General features: G+C 38.5%; 1 protein-coding gene across 2 annotated transcripts in view; it reads right to left on the reverse strand.

Annotated features, from left to right (window-relative positions):
- The window catches only part of LOC126458107 (TELO2-interacting protein 1 homolog), a 141,818-nt gene that overhangs the window by 105,768 nt on the left and 17,408 nt on the right, over positions 1-18,642 (reverse strand). For both annotated transcript variants that reach the window (XM_050094935.1, XM_050094936.1), the window contains exons 3-4: positions 17,503-17,639; positions 5,919-6,096 (exon numbers count right to left, since the gene is read on the reverse strand). In XM_050094935.1, the coding sequence (XP_049950892.1) occupies positions 5,919-6,096; positions 17,503-17,639 (315 nt within the window). The remainder of the gene's footprint in view (positions 1-5,918; positions 6,097-17,502; positions 17,640-18,642) is intronic.

Below are 18,642 nucleotides of genomic sequence, written 5' to 3' on the forward strand. Positions count from 1 at the left end.
GCACAGTACCTTGTTGATAACTTGGGTCCATGATTTCGTGGGGTCTGCTCCACACTCAAATCCTACCATTAACTCTTACCAAATGAAACTGAGACTCATCTGACCAGACCACAGTTTTCTAGTCATCTAGAGGCCAACTGCTATGGTCATCAGCCAGGAGGTAATGTCATGCTGTTAGCAAAGACACATGTTTGTCATCTGCTGCCACAGCCCATTAATGCCAAATTTTGCCATACTGTCCTCACAGATACATTCGTTTTAAGTTCCACATCGATTTCTGCAGTTACTTCACACAGTGTTTGTACAATCCTAAGGCACTGACTGCACACTGACCAACACAGCACCGCGTAACAGTATGAAGAAGGTGCTGGCCCACATGCCATTGGAAAGAATGGGCAGCACCACTCCTCCAGGAAGACGAGGGTCCAGTGCCCCCTTTCAATGCTGATTGAACCAGCCACCCATCGTTGACTGACCAGCACTGAGTAATAGGAAGACGTTATTTAGCCTGCACCCTGCAAGTAGCAATAGCAAGTAAAGTATTTGTATGCAGGAGCCACTGGAAGCATAGGAATCAAGTTATATTTATTTTCTTTTCGGAAATAAAGTGTTCAGTTAATCTTTTTGGATTCCTGCCACTGGCCATCACAACTTCCCTCCTCCCTTGTTTTTGTCGGTGCTGATTCCCACAGTAGCAGACACAACATCTGGCGATGAGAATTTCAGTACCAATGCTGCCTTTGCTGTACATCTCTCTGTCACAGCGCATCAGTAATACTTCCATCTTTTCTTTCAGAGCCACACTGCTACTAATTATGTGCTTTCTTTTACTTTGCTTCTACTTATAATTTGTTGTACCACTCCTCTCATTAAAATGGTCCCCAAATCCACCTCCTACACCACCTGCGCATATGCCTCCAGTTGCTGCTGACTTTGATCTAATGCAGTTTATTCAGTTTCAGAACCAACAAATGTCAGAACCAACGATGCTGAGCTGGTCCCACCAAATGCAGAGCATGATCTTGGAACTGGGAATATTCAGTTTGGCCATCGATGTGGAAGCATGGCTGGGATATCCCCATGATTTGTTGCATTTAGGGTTATCGTAATGAACCCATTTTTCATCCCCGGTCACAATGCGATGCAGAAATCCCTTCCATTTCTGCCTCTGAAGCAACTGTTCACAAACACACAAATGCCATTCATCGTCTCTTGGTTTCTGCTCACACGGAACCCAAGTTCTTTCTTTCTGAATCATTCCCATAGCCTTGAGACATTTTGAAATGGTTTGCTGTGTCACTCCCACTAATCATGCCAATTCTTATTGAGTTTGATGCGAGTCTTCACTCAGCAATGTCTTCAATTCTGCATCTTCGAAAACATTCTCTCTTCCACAACTATGCCGGTCTACAAAGTTAAAATCACCATTCTTGAAGCATTGAAACCACTCACGACACGTTATTTCACTAAAAGTGTTCTTACCATACGTACTTGAGAGCATTGAATGAGACTCAGCCACTGTTTTCTTCATATTGGACAAAACAGTAACACCTCCCACAAATGACAAAAATTAGGCTCATAAACTGACATTTACAATCAAGAACAACTTTATGATGCAGACAAAAATCATCTAATGTTTGAATGAGGTTATGTTGATTGAGGTCCAAGCTAACTGCCTGATGTCTGAGATCTGTTTCTTTTGACTGCTACTTACCGTTGTCACCACCTACTGGCAAACGGTGGAAGTAAAGCTGTACACCTTTTATAATTTTTTTTCTCTAAAACCGCCACCACGAATTTTCTAAAAATTGCATAGTATAATAGTTTGTTACTGTACTTATGGAATGTACACTCAGAGTGGCAATATCTTGAAGTGTAAAATTTGAGAAGTTTTTATGTTAGACCTAGCTACTCTCAAGGTAAAAAAATCCTGTACACTTAAAAATTTAAATTGATTGCTGATATTGAGTAAAAGTAAATAAAAATTGGTAATTTTAGTCAATCAACACTGCACTGTTCAAAAGAATTCTTTTTCACCTGCCCCTCACTGAACTTGTATAGTCGAGCTGGATTTGCACAGGGACAGGATAATTCAACAAGAGAAGTACTTGGGAAATTCGAACTGCACACTGATCTGTTGATGATGGCCATTTGAGAGAATCTGTCAAACCATGAGGTGTCATAAATAAGGCAGTTACATCTTCCAGCTCATGAAAGACACTAATTATTTGTCCCATCCACCACTGATTGTCAAACACACGAGAATTGAAGTTTCTCACAACAAAGTCTTATGAAGTTTACTGAGGTCTATGCATTTCACACAAAGCATTTCGTGGAGAACTGTTGTTGCAATGTATATGCCACTCCAGGGTACTACACAGTGTTCACAGAGATGACATACACCATCAGATGCACTTTTTTATAGTCTGTTGTTGAAAATATCCATTTTTTGTTTCATTCCTGTACAATGCCTTCCAAGCTCATAAAGCTAAAAGCAGTTTTTAAAGTGAAATGCTACAACATCAGTCACATACATGTGTTTATGAAACGTATGGCCTCTAGATGCTATGTCATCAGTTACCATGCTGACAGCACAGCCTGCATGGCCCTGTCATGAATGAGACCATCACTAACTAAAGCAAAACAGTGTGATATTCCAAGGAAGTGAGCAACAAATGTGAATACTGACACTTATGATGTGTGCCAGTAGTAACTTTGAACACTGTTCTGTAAAGAAACAGACCAGTTCTCAGCAAGGTCGAAATGAAGAACTAATGTATCAGTGTTGTGGGATGTGGCTGATTTTACTTCTGCTATGGCCTGTCTCTGATACTGTGGATATGATGGTGAGATACTCCTAAAAATGACCCAATGCCTAATCTCTGTTACAAACTTCCCTATTACCACTGTCTTCTTCACCAACTCTCCTCCCTTGTAAATGCATAGGTTACGTCACTGTCAGTATCCTGAAAATGTAGTGGTTCAATGGGCATCCCTTAAGCACCAGGGCACCTTGCACTCTCCTGCAACCAACATTTATCTTGCAGTTAAACATATACACAAAAGTATCAGGTCCATCTCTGTGTACTTCTTCTGTGTGACACTACTTATGGTTACACAAATAAGCTTCAAATTAGTACATTCAATACATGTGCATAGTTCCTTCACTAGCTGGCATTTTACCCATTCTGGTCGTAAAGAGCAGAATTTTATGACACCAGTTTTTAAATTTGGGTTCTCCTGTTTTGTTAGGAGATACGCTTCACTTACTGATCTCGTTATATGTATGTCTCTTTGCCTTTTTAATTTTTTCACAATTCTCACGAACTGGGATAACATCAGCCTGATTAGGACTTTGCCTGTTGCAATCTTTGTCATCACCTAGGTAATATCCCAGAGCAACATTAAGCATATCATCTTGCAATGGATGCCCACCACAGGAATCTGGGCATGCCCAAATACCTATTTCATTCTTTATTTATGAGCTTTTGAAATTAAATAATGTGTAGAAGAGGGTATGTATTTCCGTATCAACTGCTTGAAGTAGCTATGTGGAATCAGTAAATGCACCTTCTCAGTACATATGGCTGCTGAGATAGCAGTATTTATTTTTTGAAACCACACATCACATTGGGTGCACAATGTCACTATCTTCAGGTTCTGCACCAAGTGCATCTACATTATACATGTCACAAAGTTTTGATGTTGTCTGTGTAAAACTTGTTTCAAGTTCTTCCACTTTTCTTTGTACATACCGTTTTCTTCTTGTGCTTCTTATCTTGTCTGAGCATTTATGGGAGGGGGAGGGGGATATTAGGGACTAAAACTGAAATGCTAACATTCAAGGCATCAACAATCTCACACTCAGGAATATAAACATCTGATCTGTCTTTCTTAATTTCACATTCTGGTGACAAGTGATTGTTCAGGTGGGTTATCATTAAATTTCTTGTGACAGCAAGTATAGCAATTCCTGCACAATGGATGTGATGGTAACACAGTTATTTCAGGACCAAGATATTTCTGCAATACCTCTTACAGATTTCCAACAATTGCGATAAACAGAAGAGAGCTGGAAACAGTGTTGCCAACATGCGTATTTTACACCAGAAATTCAGTTATGTGAAATATGCAGAATGCTGAAAAATTTCTAACACTTTAAACAGAAAAGTACTGTTGACTTTGATTGTAGTAACTATTAAGGGGGGGTAGGATGTCAAACGGGCCAACTTGGAGCAGGAGAGGCACCATGACATTTTAATTTGTTTAATTTTCATTGCCTACACTTTTACAAATAAATTCATAAAACTTTGTCAGCGTGACCAGTGAGGATTCAGGATTCACACCCATAGCAGTGGAAGTTAAAAAACATAACAAAATAATTTTCTTTTACATGTGAAATTTCATCATTTTTTCATTTACTATTGGCTGCATTTGTTGCTATAGGTACACTTTTCTTCATAAGTAAGAGAGATTCTTCAATGAATTTTCCACAGCATACAAACCATACTTTCTAGTGTATGAAACTCTAAATTTATTTTATTTATGAAAAAATGAATGAACTGTTACATTTTAAGCTTCATGTTTAGAAAAAGCTCAATTTTATAGTTAATTATCTCAATTTTTACCACAGTTTTTAATCGATTCGGAAAATTCTAGAGTTTCATACACCTGTATGTACGTTTTGTATGCTGTGCAAAATTCATCGAAGAATCTCTCTTACTTATGAAGAAAAATGTACCTATAGCAACAGATGTCGCCAACAGTAAGTGAAAAAATGATGAAATTTCACATAGAAAAAAATTATTCTGTTATGTTTTTGAACTTCTACTGCTACAAGTGTGAATCCTGAATCCTTTCTGGTCATGCTGACAAAGCTTTATGAATTTATTTGTAAAAGTATACATAATGAAAATTAAAATGTCCTTTGGTGCCTCTCCTGCTCCAAGTCAGCCCATTTGAATTTTCATAAGTTTTGTGATGGGGTTTCCAAGTAAATAATTCCTAAAAACTCATAAAAATGCGATTTTTTAAATTTTTCGTAATAAATATTTTCATAATACACACAGCTAGAGCAGAGAAGATATTGTTTATAATTATATATTGTTTATAATTATTTTTTTTGTATTTTCTTCTTAAATTTGTAAGTTATGAGAAAGCCAATAAGTGTGTGTGTGTGTGTGTGTGTGTGTGTGTGTGTGTGTGAGAGAGACAGAGAGAGAGAGAGAGAGAGAGAGAGAGAGAGAGAGAGAGAGAGGATCTAAATTTGAACATATAAAGTGGGAGCTACAAAGAGAACCATCTGCCAGGTCTCCAGTACTTTTGATTTATTAGTTGTAATTTTTTTTAGTTCTCTACTGTTTTAAAAGTTATTTACAAAATGTACATTTTTCAAATGACTGTACCATTTACAATGAAAATATTTTATTTTTTAACACATTTTATATAGAGATCTAACATACATTTTTTCCAAAGAAATTCATGATCATGAACTGTTATGTCCTGTATGGATTGAGATGAAATTGCCCGAACAAGTACTAACTGCAAAGGTATTTTCTTCAAATGTAAACATGCTACTTGTGATGCATGAACAGAATTATAAATAACAAATGTTGAAATGAAATCAGATTATTTGTAATTCATGTAATACTGTACTTCAAAACATAGGCTAACTACAAAGGGTTAGAACACTGCTTTTCCTTTATCAACTTAAGCTGCTTTCAACTGCATTTTGCACACATTAGCAAACAGTAAAAACACTCAATGAGAATCTGTTTAACACTTTCCAAGCACAAGAAAAAGTATCTACAATAATTATGGATTTTAAATAAACAGTAAATGGCAATTTTTGAACATGTTAGTTATGAAGATATGGCAAGAGAAAATACCATAAATTCGAGTTGCAGTGTACACTCTACCTGAGAGGCCTATACTTTTCATGCTGCTGTATCTGGACACACACATACACACCCTGACTCAGCCAAGGAATGTTCTTAACTTCATACACCTGCTTCTTTACATGGATTGGAGTTTTCTTCAACAGCTCACATGCACAGTCTAACAAAGATACCTTCAGTTCTTCATTTATGGGTGATACTGGAGAAAAAAAAAAGAGAAAAAAAAAACCACAATCAAAGATCAGATTAACTCCAAAACACACACACACACACACACACACACACACACACACACACACACACACACACACAGGTTGCCAAGATAGTTTCATTACATTTCACACAGTAATGAATTATATGAAACTGTTTTATAATGAATTGTATTCTCTTCCCAATTATGTCACCTTGATACAACTGTAATTAAATATCATTAAGCAAAGGTAAGTTTACTATGTTACAAAATACGTAACTTCTGTAACTACAACAAAACTGGCAGGAAAATACTTATGGTCCTCTATCCTTGGTTAACAATATTGATATCTGAACTGAAGTGAATGCTTAAACTGATTCTGGAGTTTGTTTGCCTTTTTATTTCAGTGTTAGACATAGTTTGATGCAGAATATTCAGTTGGAGATGGATAAATACATTAAATTAAAAGAAAAGCACTACTATGTTACAACAGTGAGTCACATTATCTTACATCTACCGTACACCTATTTTCTACAAATCATTGTAAGGGACATGACAGAGCTGCTTTTTATTGTGCCATGTACAAGTGGAGGATGGGAAGAATGATACATTATATGTCTCTGTGGCTGCTATTGCAATTATGGCTGTATCTTCAAACAGTCTGAAATAGCAGTGCTAAGGAAACTGAAGGATATTTTATAATTTAGATTCCAACCTAAAATAATTTCTTAGAATTTCCTAAACACATTTTCACAAGTTATTCAATGTCATTCATTGATGTCTGACATGTGGACTTCTCAGCACGTTTCTAACACACTACTGAGAGGCAAATTATCCTAAGAACATTCATACTGCCCTTGTTTGTACACAGCATGTCACTCTGTACTAGAGCAATGTTATTCTATGGGCTGAACATTGTTTAGTAAGCAAACTCTTTTGGAAACAACTGCAGATGTCCAGTATCATACCAATGCCTTGAACTTGCCACCTACTTTGCCCACAACTGAGTCTATGGGATCATTTTACTTAATATCCTCCAAGGACTGTTACACTCATGTGTTTGTATGTTCTAGCTGACTCCAGTTGTGAGCCAATAATCCTGTACATCTACATCTACATCCATACTCCGCAAGCCACCTGACGGTGTACCTCTATCACTTCTCCCTTCTATTCCAGTCTCGTATTGTTCGTGGAAAGAAGGATTGTCGGTATGCTTCTCTGTGAGCTCTAATCTCTCTGCTTTTATCCTCATGGTCTCTTCGCAAGATATACGTAGGAGGGAGTAATATACTGCTTGACTCCTCGGTGAAGGTATGTTCTCGAAACTACAACAAAAGCCCGTACCGAGCTACTGAGCGTCTCTCCTGCAGAGTCTTCCACTGGAGTTTATCTATCTTCTCCGTAACGCTTTCACGATTACTAAATGATCCTGTAATGAAGCACACTGCTCTCCGTTGGATCTTCTCTATCTCTTCTATCAACCCTATCTGGTACGGATCCCACACTGCTGAGCAGTATTCAAGCAGTGGGTGAACAAGCGTAAAGTAACCTACTTCCTTTGTTTTCAGATTTCACTTCCTTAGGATTCTTCCAATGAATCTCAGTCTGGCATCTGCTTTACCGATGATCAACTTTATATGATCATTCCATTTTAAATCACTCCTAATGCGTACTCCCAGATAATTTATGGAATTAACTGCTTCCAGTTGCGGACTTGCTATATTGTAGCTAAACGATAAGGGATCTTCCTTTCTATGTATTTGCAGCACATTACACTTGTCTACATTGAGATTCAATTGCCATTCCCTGCACCATGCGTAAATTCGTTGCAGATCCTCCTGCATTTCAGTACAATTTTCCATTGTTACAACCTCTCAATATACCACAGCATCATCCGCAAAAAGCCTCAGTGAACTTCTGACGTCATCCACAAGGTCATTTATGTATATTGTGAATAGCAATGGTCCTACGACACTCCCCTGCGGCACACCTGAAATCACTCTTACTTCGGAAGACTTCTCTCCATTGAGAATGACATGCTGCATTCTGGTATCTAGGAACTCTTCAATCCAATCACACAATTGGTCTGATAGTCCATATGCTTCATTAAATGACTGTGGGGAACTGTATCGAACGCCTTGCGGAAGTCAAGAAACACGGCATCTACCTGGGAAACCGTGTCTATGGCCCTCTGAGTCTCGTGGACAAATAGCGCGAGGTGGGTTTCACACGATCGTCTTTCTCAAAACCCATGCTGATCCCTACAGAGTAGATTTCTAGTCTCCAGAAAAGTCATTATACTCGAACTTAATACGTGTTCCTAAAAAAATTCTACAACTGATTGACATTAAAGATATAGGTCTATAGTTCTGAACATCTGTTCGATGTCCCTTCTTGAAGATGGGTATGACCTGTGCCCTTTCCCAATCCTTTGGAATGCTACGCTCTTCTAGAGACCTACGGTACACCGCTGCAAGAAGGGGGACAACACCTACTACAGTCAATAACAAACAAAAATATCTCAATGAAAAATACTGTCAAGAAAATAAAAGAACATTACACTTTCATGTTTCATGAAGTAGACAAGTATGGATTCATCTAAATTAAGAAACAATTTCCAGTCTCTATACAGTGTTTACATTTTATCCAGATCTGACAGGATATTGCCACAATTTCAATGAGAGAACACTTTCACATACGTAACTACATCATCTGCACACTGTATGTGGATGCTACTAATATGATCCACTTTGTCATTAATACCTGACTGCTCTGTTTGTTCACAGCATGCCAAAGGTTGTAGGTGGCAAGGACCAACTTATTATTATTATTATTATTATTCTTTCTTTTCTCAGACGTTATGTCTGGTCAAAAATAAAAGTGACGCGGACCTTGATCAAGCGTGACTTCCTTTTAACTGTACGGTATATGTTACATTGCATTTAGGAACTTTCGGGTTATTGAACATGTATCAATAATTACAGATTTCTTTAATTGTATATATACGTTTGGATGTAGCTGTATTGTGTTGATGTACTGGTGGATATTGTGCGGTATGACTCCTGTAGTTGATAGTATAATCAGTATAATATCAACTTTATCCTGATGCCACAAATCCTTGACTTCCTCAGCCAGTTGGATGTATTTTTCAATTTTTTCTCCTGTTTTCTTCTGTATATTTGTTGTATTGGGTATGGATATTTCGATTAGTTGTGTTAATTTCTTCTTTTTATTGGTGAGTATGATGTCAGGTTTATTATGTGGTGTTGTTTTACCTGTTATAATGGTTCTGTTCCGGTATAATTTGTATTCATCATTCTCCAGTACATTTTGTGGTGCATACTTGTATGTCGGAACGTGTTGTTTTATTAGTTTATGTTTTATGGCAAGTTGTTGATGTATTATTTTTGCTACATTGTCATGTCTTCTGGGGTATTCTGTATTTGCTAGTATTGTACATCCGCTGGTGGTGTGATCTACTGTTTCTATTTGTTGTTTGCAAAGTCTGCATTTATCTGTTGTGGTATTGGGATCTTTAATAATATGCTTGCTGTAATATCTGGTGTTTATTGTTTGATCCTGTATTGCAATCATGAATCCTTCCGTCTCACTGTATATATTGCCTTTTCTTAGCCATGTGTTGGATGCGTCTTGATCGATGTGTGGCTGTGTTAGATGATACGGATGCTTGCCATGTAGTGTTTTCTTTTTCCAATTTACTTTCTTCGTATCTGTTGATGTTATGTGATCTAAAGGGTTGTAGAAGTGGTTATGAAATTGCAGTGGTGTAGCCGATGTATTTATATGAGTGATTGCTTTGTGTATTTTGCTAGTTTCTGCTCATTCTAGAAAGAATTTTCTTAAATTGTCTACCTGTCCATAATGTAGGTTTTTTATGTCGATAAATCCCCTTCCTCCTTCCTTTCTGCTTAATGTGAATCTTTCTGTTGCTGAATGTATGTGATGTATTCTATATTTGTGGCATTGTGACCGTGTAAGTGTATTGAGTGTTTCTAGGTCTGTGTTACTCCATTTCACTACTCCAAATGAGTAGGTCAATATTGGTATAGCATAAGTATTTATAGCTTTTGTCTTGTTTGTTGCTGTCAATTCTGTTTTCAGTATTTTTGTTAGTCTTTGTCTATATTTTTCTTTTAGTTCTTCTTTAATATTTGTATTATCTATTCCTATTTTTTGTCTGTATCCTAGATATTTATAGGCATCTGTTTTTTCCATCGCTTCTATGGAGTCACTGTGGTTATCCAATATGTAATCTTCTTGTTTAGTGTGTTTTCCCTTGACTATGCTATTTTTCTTACATTTGTCTGTTCCAAAAGCCACATTTATATCATTGCTGAATACTTCTGTTATCTTTAGTAATTGGTTGAGTTGTTGATTGGTTGCTGCCAGCAGCTTTAGATCATCCATGTATAGCAAATGTGTGATTTTGTGTGGGTATGTTCCAGTAATATTATATCCATAATTTGTATTATTTAGCATGTTGGATAGTGGGTTCAGAGCAAGACAGAACCAGAAAGGACTTAATGAGTCTCCTTGGTATATTCCACGCTTAATCTGTATTGGCTGTGATGTGATATTATCTGAATTTGTTTGGATATTAAGTGTGGTTTTCCAGTTTTTCATTACTATGTTTAGGAACTGTATCAATTTAGGATCTACTTTGTATATTTCCAATATCTGTAGTAACCATGAGTGGGGTACACTATCAAAAGCTTTTTGGTAATCAATGTATGCATAGTGTAGCGACCTTTGTTTGGTTTTAGCTTGATATGTCACCTATGTATCTATTATCAGTTGCTCTTTACATCCACGTGCTCGTTTGCAGCAGCCTTTTTGTTCTTCATTTATAATTTTGTTCTGTGTTGTATGTGTCATTAATTTCTGTGTAATGACTGAAGTTAATATTTTGTAGATAGTTGGTAGGCATGTTATAGGGCGATATTTAGCTGGGTTTGCTGTGTCTGCTTGATCTTTAGGTTTCAGATAGGTTATTCCATGTGTAAGTGTATCATGGAATGTGTATGGGTCTGCAATGTAATTGTTAAATAATTTAGTTAGATGTGAATGTGTTGAGGTGAACTTCTTTAGCCAGAAATTTGCTATTTTATCATTTCCAGGGGCTTTCCAATTGTGCGTAGAATTAATTGCTCGGGTGACTTCATGTTGCAAAATTATCACTTCAGGCATTTGTGGTATCATCTTGTATGAGTCTGTTTCTGCTTGTATCCACCGTGCATGTCTGTTATGTTGCTCCAGAAGTGTTCCATGTCTGTTATGTTTGGTGGATTGTCTATTTTAATGCGTGTGTTATCTATTGTCTGGTAAAATTTCTTTTGGTCTGTGTTGAATGTTTGGTTTTATTTCCTTCTATTTTCACTTTTTTTGTATCTTCTAAGTCGTTTGGCCAATGCTTGTAATTTCTGCTTCTTTTCATCTAATTGCTCTATTGCTTCTTGTTGTGAGATTTTACCTAACCTTTTTCGTTTTTTGTCTGATATTTCATTTCTTATAAATTGTGTTAGCTGTCCGATGTCTTTTCTCAGTTTTTCTATTCTGATCTGTAGCCTGTGTTGCCATGCTGGTTTTGTGGGTTTCTTCTGTGTATTCGTTGGTTCTGATCTCTGCCTAGTGTGTATATTTAGTGTAGTGAGGGCTCCTACATAAACCAGTAGTTGTAACTCTTCCATAGTTGTATTTTCATTTATTTTGTTGTGTATGATTGTGTTGATAGTTGTTATTGTTGTTTCGACTTGTGGGTTATTTGGTGGTCTATGCAAGAATGGTCTAATGTCTGTATTTGTGTCTTTGTATTCTATATATGTCAACTGAAATTTTTCTTCTATATCTAACATGTGTTTCACTTCATGTTCTATTTGTGCTTGTTCTGGTGGCTGTCTTAAGATTTCGTTTTCCTCTGATTGTTTAATTGACACGTTTTGTTCTTTGTTTGTTTTCTCTGGGATGTTTGAGTCCATTACTGTATTTTCTTCTTCTTCTAATTGCACATTATTTTGTTCCAGTATTTGTTGTACTTGTTGTTTGATGTTTTCTAATTCTGACTGGGGTATCCTGTTATTTTTGATTATTACACGGATCTGATCAGCTAGTCGTTGTTCTGTTAAAAATTTTAATTCTGGGTATCTGGTAATAAATGTTGTGTATACTTGTGATCTGTATCCAGTTGTGTTGGTTCCTAGGTTTGTTGCTTGGTAATAACAGAACATGAGGCGTCGATTAACTTCATCTGACCATCTCATCCTCTGTCTTTGTTTTCCTTCTAGGGTGGTTGCAGGAAGCATATCCTGCAAAACACCTCTATTTGGATTTAAATCATTTTCCAGTTGGCTAGCAGTGTCGTTACAATTGTGGGCGGGCATAGGGTTCAAGCGTCGTCCCCGACCATGACGGCGCTTGTCCGAGGCTTCTTTAGTTCTGTCCTGAACCAAGTAATCACACTAGAAGGGGGGTTAGCCCTATTAGTGGTTTGTTCTTTTCGTCGCCTTTTACGATTGGCAGAACATACTGGAGACCGATTCTTTTCCCGGGCCTCCACATTAAGCAGAAAGGAAGGAGGAAGGGGATTCATTGACATAAAAAACCTACATTATGGACAGGTAGACAATTTAAGAAAATTATTATTATTATTATCATTATCAGGAAAAACTGCAGCAACTATGGAATCAGACTGAAGACTTATTAGCAAACAAAAACTTAGCTTGCCTTTCTTAATGGGGAGACAGTGTCAGAAGTGAGAGTAATATCCAGCACACCTCTAGGAACAGCAATAACATTGTTATTGTTTGTGAAACTGGTATAAATAACCTGACGGATAACATCTATGGTTCCCAGAACAGTTTTTAGATAACAATTCTGTACAGGGAACTCATCCAATTAAATAAGAGTTTTTAAATATGACAAACTTCTAGACGGTCAACATTTGCTGCAAACAAGCACAGTTGACTTTTATCATAAAATTTGATCTACTGTAGTGGTGGGAAATAAACGAAGAGAACAAATACTGTATGGCTACATGAACAAAGAGCAGATAAGTATCAAAATTTGATTCAAATCATTTGTTAGTATTGGCAGTTCAGTGCAGAGGGGAGGGTAATGTTGTTACCAGCACACAATAAGTATATCACACAGAACAGAAGCCACATACAGAATGCTGTGCAGTAACTGCAGCACAGTTGTTCATGGGGTATCCCTGGGAGAATAGTCCATACACGGGGATATGACAGGAACAGCCATTCAAAGTAAAAACAGTCTAGTAAACATAGGCTCTAAAATGCATAGCTTAAGAGCCATGAGTACTTATTCATTTTTTGACACTGTGAAACACATCAATTCTACTCCCAGCTCTTTGTTTTTCATATTTCAAGAGGTGGTAGTATAGACCAAAACAAGAACAAAAGTCCAGGAAACATGAGTGTGCACTTGTTCATCCTCACTACTGGGAAGCACATCTCTTATACTGAACAAGTGCTCAAAAACCCCCCTTAAGGTATACATTTTAGAGCCCAAGTTTACTAGACCTTTTTTCTTGTTTTGGTTCATAACACTTCCTTCCAAAACATGGAAAGGAAAGAGCTTGGAGTAGAAGAGATTTGTTTCATAGTACCGAAGATGAAGAAGTGCTCATAGCCCTTAAGATACACGTCTTAGAGCCAATGATTAGTGGACATTTTTTCTTTGTATGATTGTTCTTGTCACATCCTTGAATACTGATGATCCCTCCTGGGACACCTTGGATAATTTGGCTGCTTTCCCCACATGACCCTGCCTTTTATTGGGTAGGAAATGACTGTGACTGGACTTTGGTAGGAGGTGGTGGGTGGATATTTCAATAACTCCTGCTTTCCAATGCAGATATGGCATCCAGGTTGTAAGGAAAAGACTTTTTGGCATGGAACAGGTGACAATTGTCAAAGTGAAAGTACCGCTTGTGATCGGTTTGCTTTAAATGAACAGATGTATTCATGGAGCCATCTGAGAGGTAGATACTGACATCTAGGAAGGTAGCTCGTTGACTTGATCAGGACCAGATGAAGTAGATTTGAGAGAAGGTGTCGATGTTATGGAGGAAAAAGTAAAGGCTCTCCTTGCCAGGAGTCTAGATCCTGAAAATGCTATCAGTGAATGTGAACCAGTTAAGAGGTATAAGTGTTGACTGGATTGGAAGGATAGCTCTGCGAGGTCCATAAATAAGATGGCATAGGTTGGTGAGATGCGAGTATTCATGACAATACCACGAATTTGTTTATAGATTTGGCCTTCATAAGGGAAATAACTGAAGATCCATCCGAACGTGGTTGGCTTGGAGGATCAGGAAAGAGGTGGTGGGTTTGGTAACAGGGCACTGGAGAAGGTCGTGTTCCGTGGCTACGAAGACATGGAACAGTTCCTTTGATGACCAATGCCTCCAAACTTTTGTCTGTAACCTCTCATCCTACATTCACGACACTGCCCACTTCCTTTGCCACCTCTCCACCACACATTCTGTCCTGTTACTACCTTAATCCTTGTTGGTCACTGTGGATGCAACGTCCTTTTACATCAATCTAATTAAAGACCATGGCTTTGTGTCCACAGCAACAGTTAACAATAAACCAAACAAAATTTTGTTGGTGCATGACAGGAATCAACTTGTCATTGGCATCACTAGAATAATAGTGCAACTCTCTCAAACGCTACACATAAAAGGACACAAGTTACTTCATACATGCTGTAGGTGGAACTATGCCAAGTAATGTCTTTCATTACAGAGTTTTATACTTAGTTGTTGACTAAGTAAATAGTTGGCAAGTTTTTACAGACTTCATTCTATATGTGCATGAGCACAATATGACAAACATAATAATAAAAATACTCACAGTCAAACAATGGAAAGCCAAGAATTGAATGTAAAAATATTATGAAAAGGATAGTTTCTACTCACCATATAACGGAGTTGCCTGAGTCGCAGATAGATGCAAAAAAAAAAAAAAAGACTGATACAAAATGAACTTTTGGTCACATCCTTTTTCGAAAATAGATGAGACACACACACACACACACACACACACACACACACACACACACACACACACACAAATGCAACTTACACACCCATAAGCACAGTCTCTGGCTGCCAAGGCTAGAATGCAAGCAGCAGCACATGCTGGGAGAAACAAACTGTGTGGTAGTGGTAAGGAGGAGGCTGGGGAGGGTGAGGGTGAGGGATAGCATATGGTAGGGATGGGGAACGGTAACAGTGGATGGGGAAGTGGGGGGGAGGGGGGCAGCAGAAAAGGAGACAAGTAAAAAGACTGTGGGAGCACTGGTGGTATAGAGAGCTGTGCAGTGCTGGAATGGACACAGGGAAGAGGATAGGTGAGCAAAAGACAATGGCTAACAAAGGTTGAGGCCATGAGGGTTACAGGAACGTATGAGATATTGTACGGAGAGTTCCCACCTCTGCAATTAAGCAAAGCTGGTGTTGGTGGGAAGGATCAAGATGGCACAGACTGTGAGGCAGTCATTGAAATGGAGAACATAATGTTGGGTAGTGTGCTCAGCAAATCGGTGATTCAGCTGTTTCTTGGCATGGTTTGTCGGCGGCCATTGATGTGGACAGACAGCTTGTTTGTTGTCTTGCCCATGTCGAATGCAGCAGAGTGGTTGCAGTTTAGCTTGTAGATCACATGACTCATTTCAAGGGTAGTCCTGCTTTTGATGGGATAGGTGATGCTAATGACTGGACTGGAGTAGATGATGGTGGGAGGAGGTATGGGACCTGTCTAGCATCTAGGTCTATTACAGGGATATTATCCATGAGGCCAGAGGTTGGGAGCAAGGGTTGTGTAGGGAGGGCAAGGATATAGTGTAGGTTCAGTGGGTAGCAGATTACTACTGTGATAGTGGTGGGAAGGATAGTGGGTAACACATTTCTCATTTCAGGGCACAACAAGAGGTAGTCAGAAACCTGGTGGAGAATGTTATTCAGTTTCTCCAGTCCTGGGTGGTACTGAGTCATGAGGGGCATGCTCTCCCGTGGCCAGACAGTAGGATTTTGGGACATGGTGGGTGACTGGAGATATAAGGCACAGGAGATGTGCTTTTGTACAAGGCTGGGAGGGCATTATGATCTGTGAATGCCTCAGTGACACCCTTGGTATATTTCAAGAGGGACAGATTGTGACTACAGATGTGATGGCCACAGCTGCCTAGGCTGTCGGGAAGAGACTTCTTGGTATGAAACAGATGGTAGCTGTTGAACCCCTGGTCTTAACCCCTTGTCTCATGGCTCACATCCCTGTAATATGACCTAGATGCATGACCTGTCCCATACCTCCCCCCACCACTACCTACTCCAATCTGGTCACAAACATCACCTATCCCATCAAAGGCAGGGCTACCTGTAAAACCAGTTATGTGATCTACAAGCTAAGCTATAACCATTATGCTGCATTCTACGTGGGCATGACAACAAATAAGCTGTCTATCCACATGAATAGCCACTGACAAACTGCAGCTAAGAAACAGCTGGACCACCCTGTTGCTCAGCATGCTGCCCAACACAATGTTCTTCATTTCAATGACTGCTTCACAGCCTGTGCCATCTTGATCCTTCCAACCAACACCGTGCTTTTCTGAATTGTGCTGGTGGGAACTCTCCCTGCAATATATCCTACTTTCCCGTAACCCTCCTGTCCTCAACCTTCATTAGTCATTGTTATTACCCATCTAGCCCCTTCCCTGTTTCCATTCCAGCACTACATTGTCCTCTATTCCACCAACATACCCAGTCTCTTCACGTCTCTCCTTTTCTGTTAACCCTCCCCTCTCCCCCACCCTCTATCTAACCTCCCGACTGTACCTAACTGCCCTATCCTCTCTCCACCTCGTCCCTGCACACTCTCACTAACAGAATAATGTGCTGCTGCTCGCAGTCTGGCCTTGGTAGCCAGAGACTGAGGTCTTGTGTGTGTGCGTGTGTGTGTGTGTGTGTGTGTGTGTGTGTGTGTGTGTGTGTGTGTGTGTTTTGTCTATTTCTGATGAAGGCCTGTTTGGCTGAAAGCTCTGATTGACAGTCTTTTATTGTGCCTATCTGCAACTCAACATCTCCACTATATGGTAACTAGCAACTGTTGACTTTAAATAATAACACTGTATCACAGTAAAAGTCTTATCAGCTAATGTCGCTATCTTAAGAAAAGAGTTAAAAATTAAATCCTTGGGCTTTATATTTTCAACACCAAGTTTTCTTTTCTTATGACCTCTTAAAGATAACTTGGCTTCAAATTTTTCTTACCTAAGGAATTATTCCCAAGTATTACTTCACATTCAATCACTATTTCTATTTCTGATGCCTAAGTAAAAAATTCATTGCAAAGTCTTGATTAAAATACTTACTTAAATTCTCTTGATCTTTGTCATACAAATGATTAAATATCAGTGTATATATTCTGAAAAATGTGGTGATGTTATCAGCCTCCGTTACTTTCAGAAGAATCTTTAAAGAATCAACAAGGGCCTGTCGGGTTTTCAACCTAAAACAATAAATTTGGATGTACGACATTGCCATTTTTTCTACAGCAAATCTCATAAAAAATTTTCTACAGCAAATCTCATTAAAAAAAAACTGTCAATAACCTTACCACATGATTTCATGGTTTAGCTGCATGATACTTCTATTCCTAAGTACATGCAATATCTATATACTGTTATAAATGCTTTGACTTATCTCATAATCACATATTTTAATATTACTAAATATTTTTGAAGAAAAAATCAAAATAATGAAAAAATAGCTAAAAGTAATCAAATGGTAGGCAGGACTGAAAATCAGAACAACTGAAACAGTATCTAGTAATATAAAAACCAATACATAATATGCTGTTACTCTCCTGTTAAAAATAGTCCTTCAGTATTTATTTACATCTATGCTCTACAAGCACATGTACCGTGACCGGCAGACACATCATCATAACACTCTATGAATGTCTTTTAGAGAGGGAAAAATAAGTATATTTCAGCATGGGTTCTAATCTCAATGACCCTGCTCTCATACAAAATAGACTGCCTGACAAAACAAATGTAGCACCCAGAAAACACGGTTAGATGTCAATGTAATTCAGTACACATACTCACCATTGACAGATATGTAAATGTTAGAGTTACAGGTCTCTGTGGCAGGTACAACAGCAACCTAAGTGCATTAGTGTTGTTCATGTCTATGATTCTGCCATTACGGTAAGGTATGTTGTTGTTGTGGTCTTCAGTCCTGAGACTGGTTTGATGCAGCTCACCATGCTACTCTATCCTGTGCAAGCTTCTTCATCACCCAGTACCTACTGCAACCTACATCCTTCTGAATATCAGGGGCATCAATAGCATCAGATGAGTGATGCCTCATACATGAGACAGCATTACCAATACCTCACAGAGTTTGGTGTGAATTTTGCTTGTGTGCATGCATGCGTGCGTGTGTGTGTGTGTGTGTGTGTGTGTGTGTGTGTGTGTGTGTGTGTGTGTTTTCTGTTTCGGAAGGAG

The sequence above is a fragment of the Schistocerca serialis genome, chromosome 2 (assembly GCF_023864345.2).
Source record: "Schistocerca serialis cubense isolate TAMUIC-IGC-003099 chromosome 2, iqSchSeri2.2, whole genome shotgun sequence".
NCBI lineage: Eukaryota > Metazoa > Arthropoda > Insecta > Orthoptera > Acrididae > Schistocerca > Schistocerca serialis.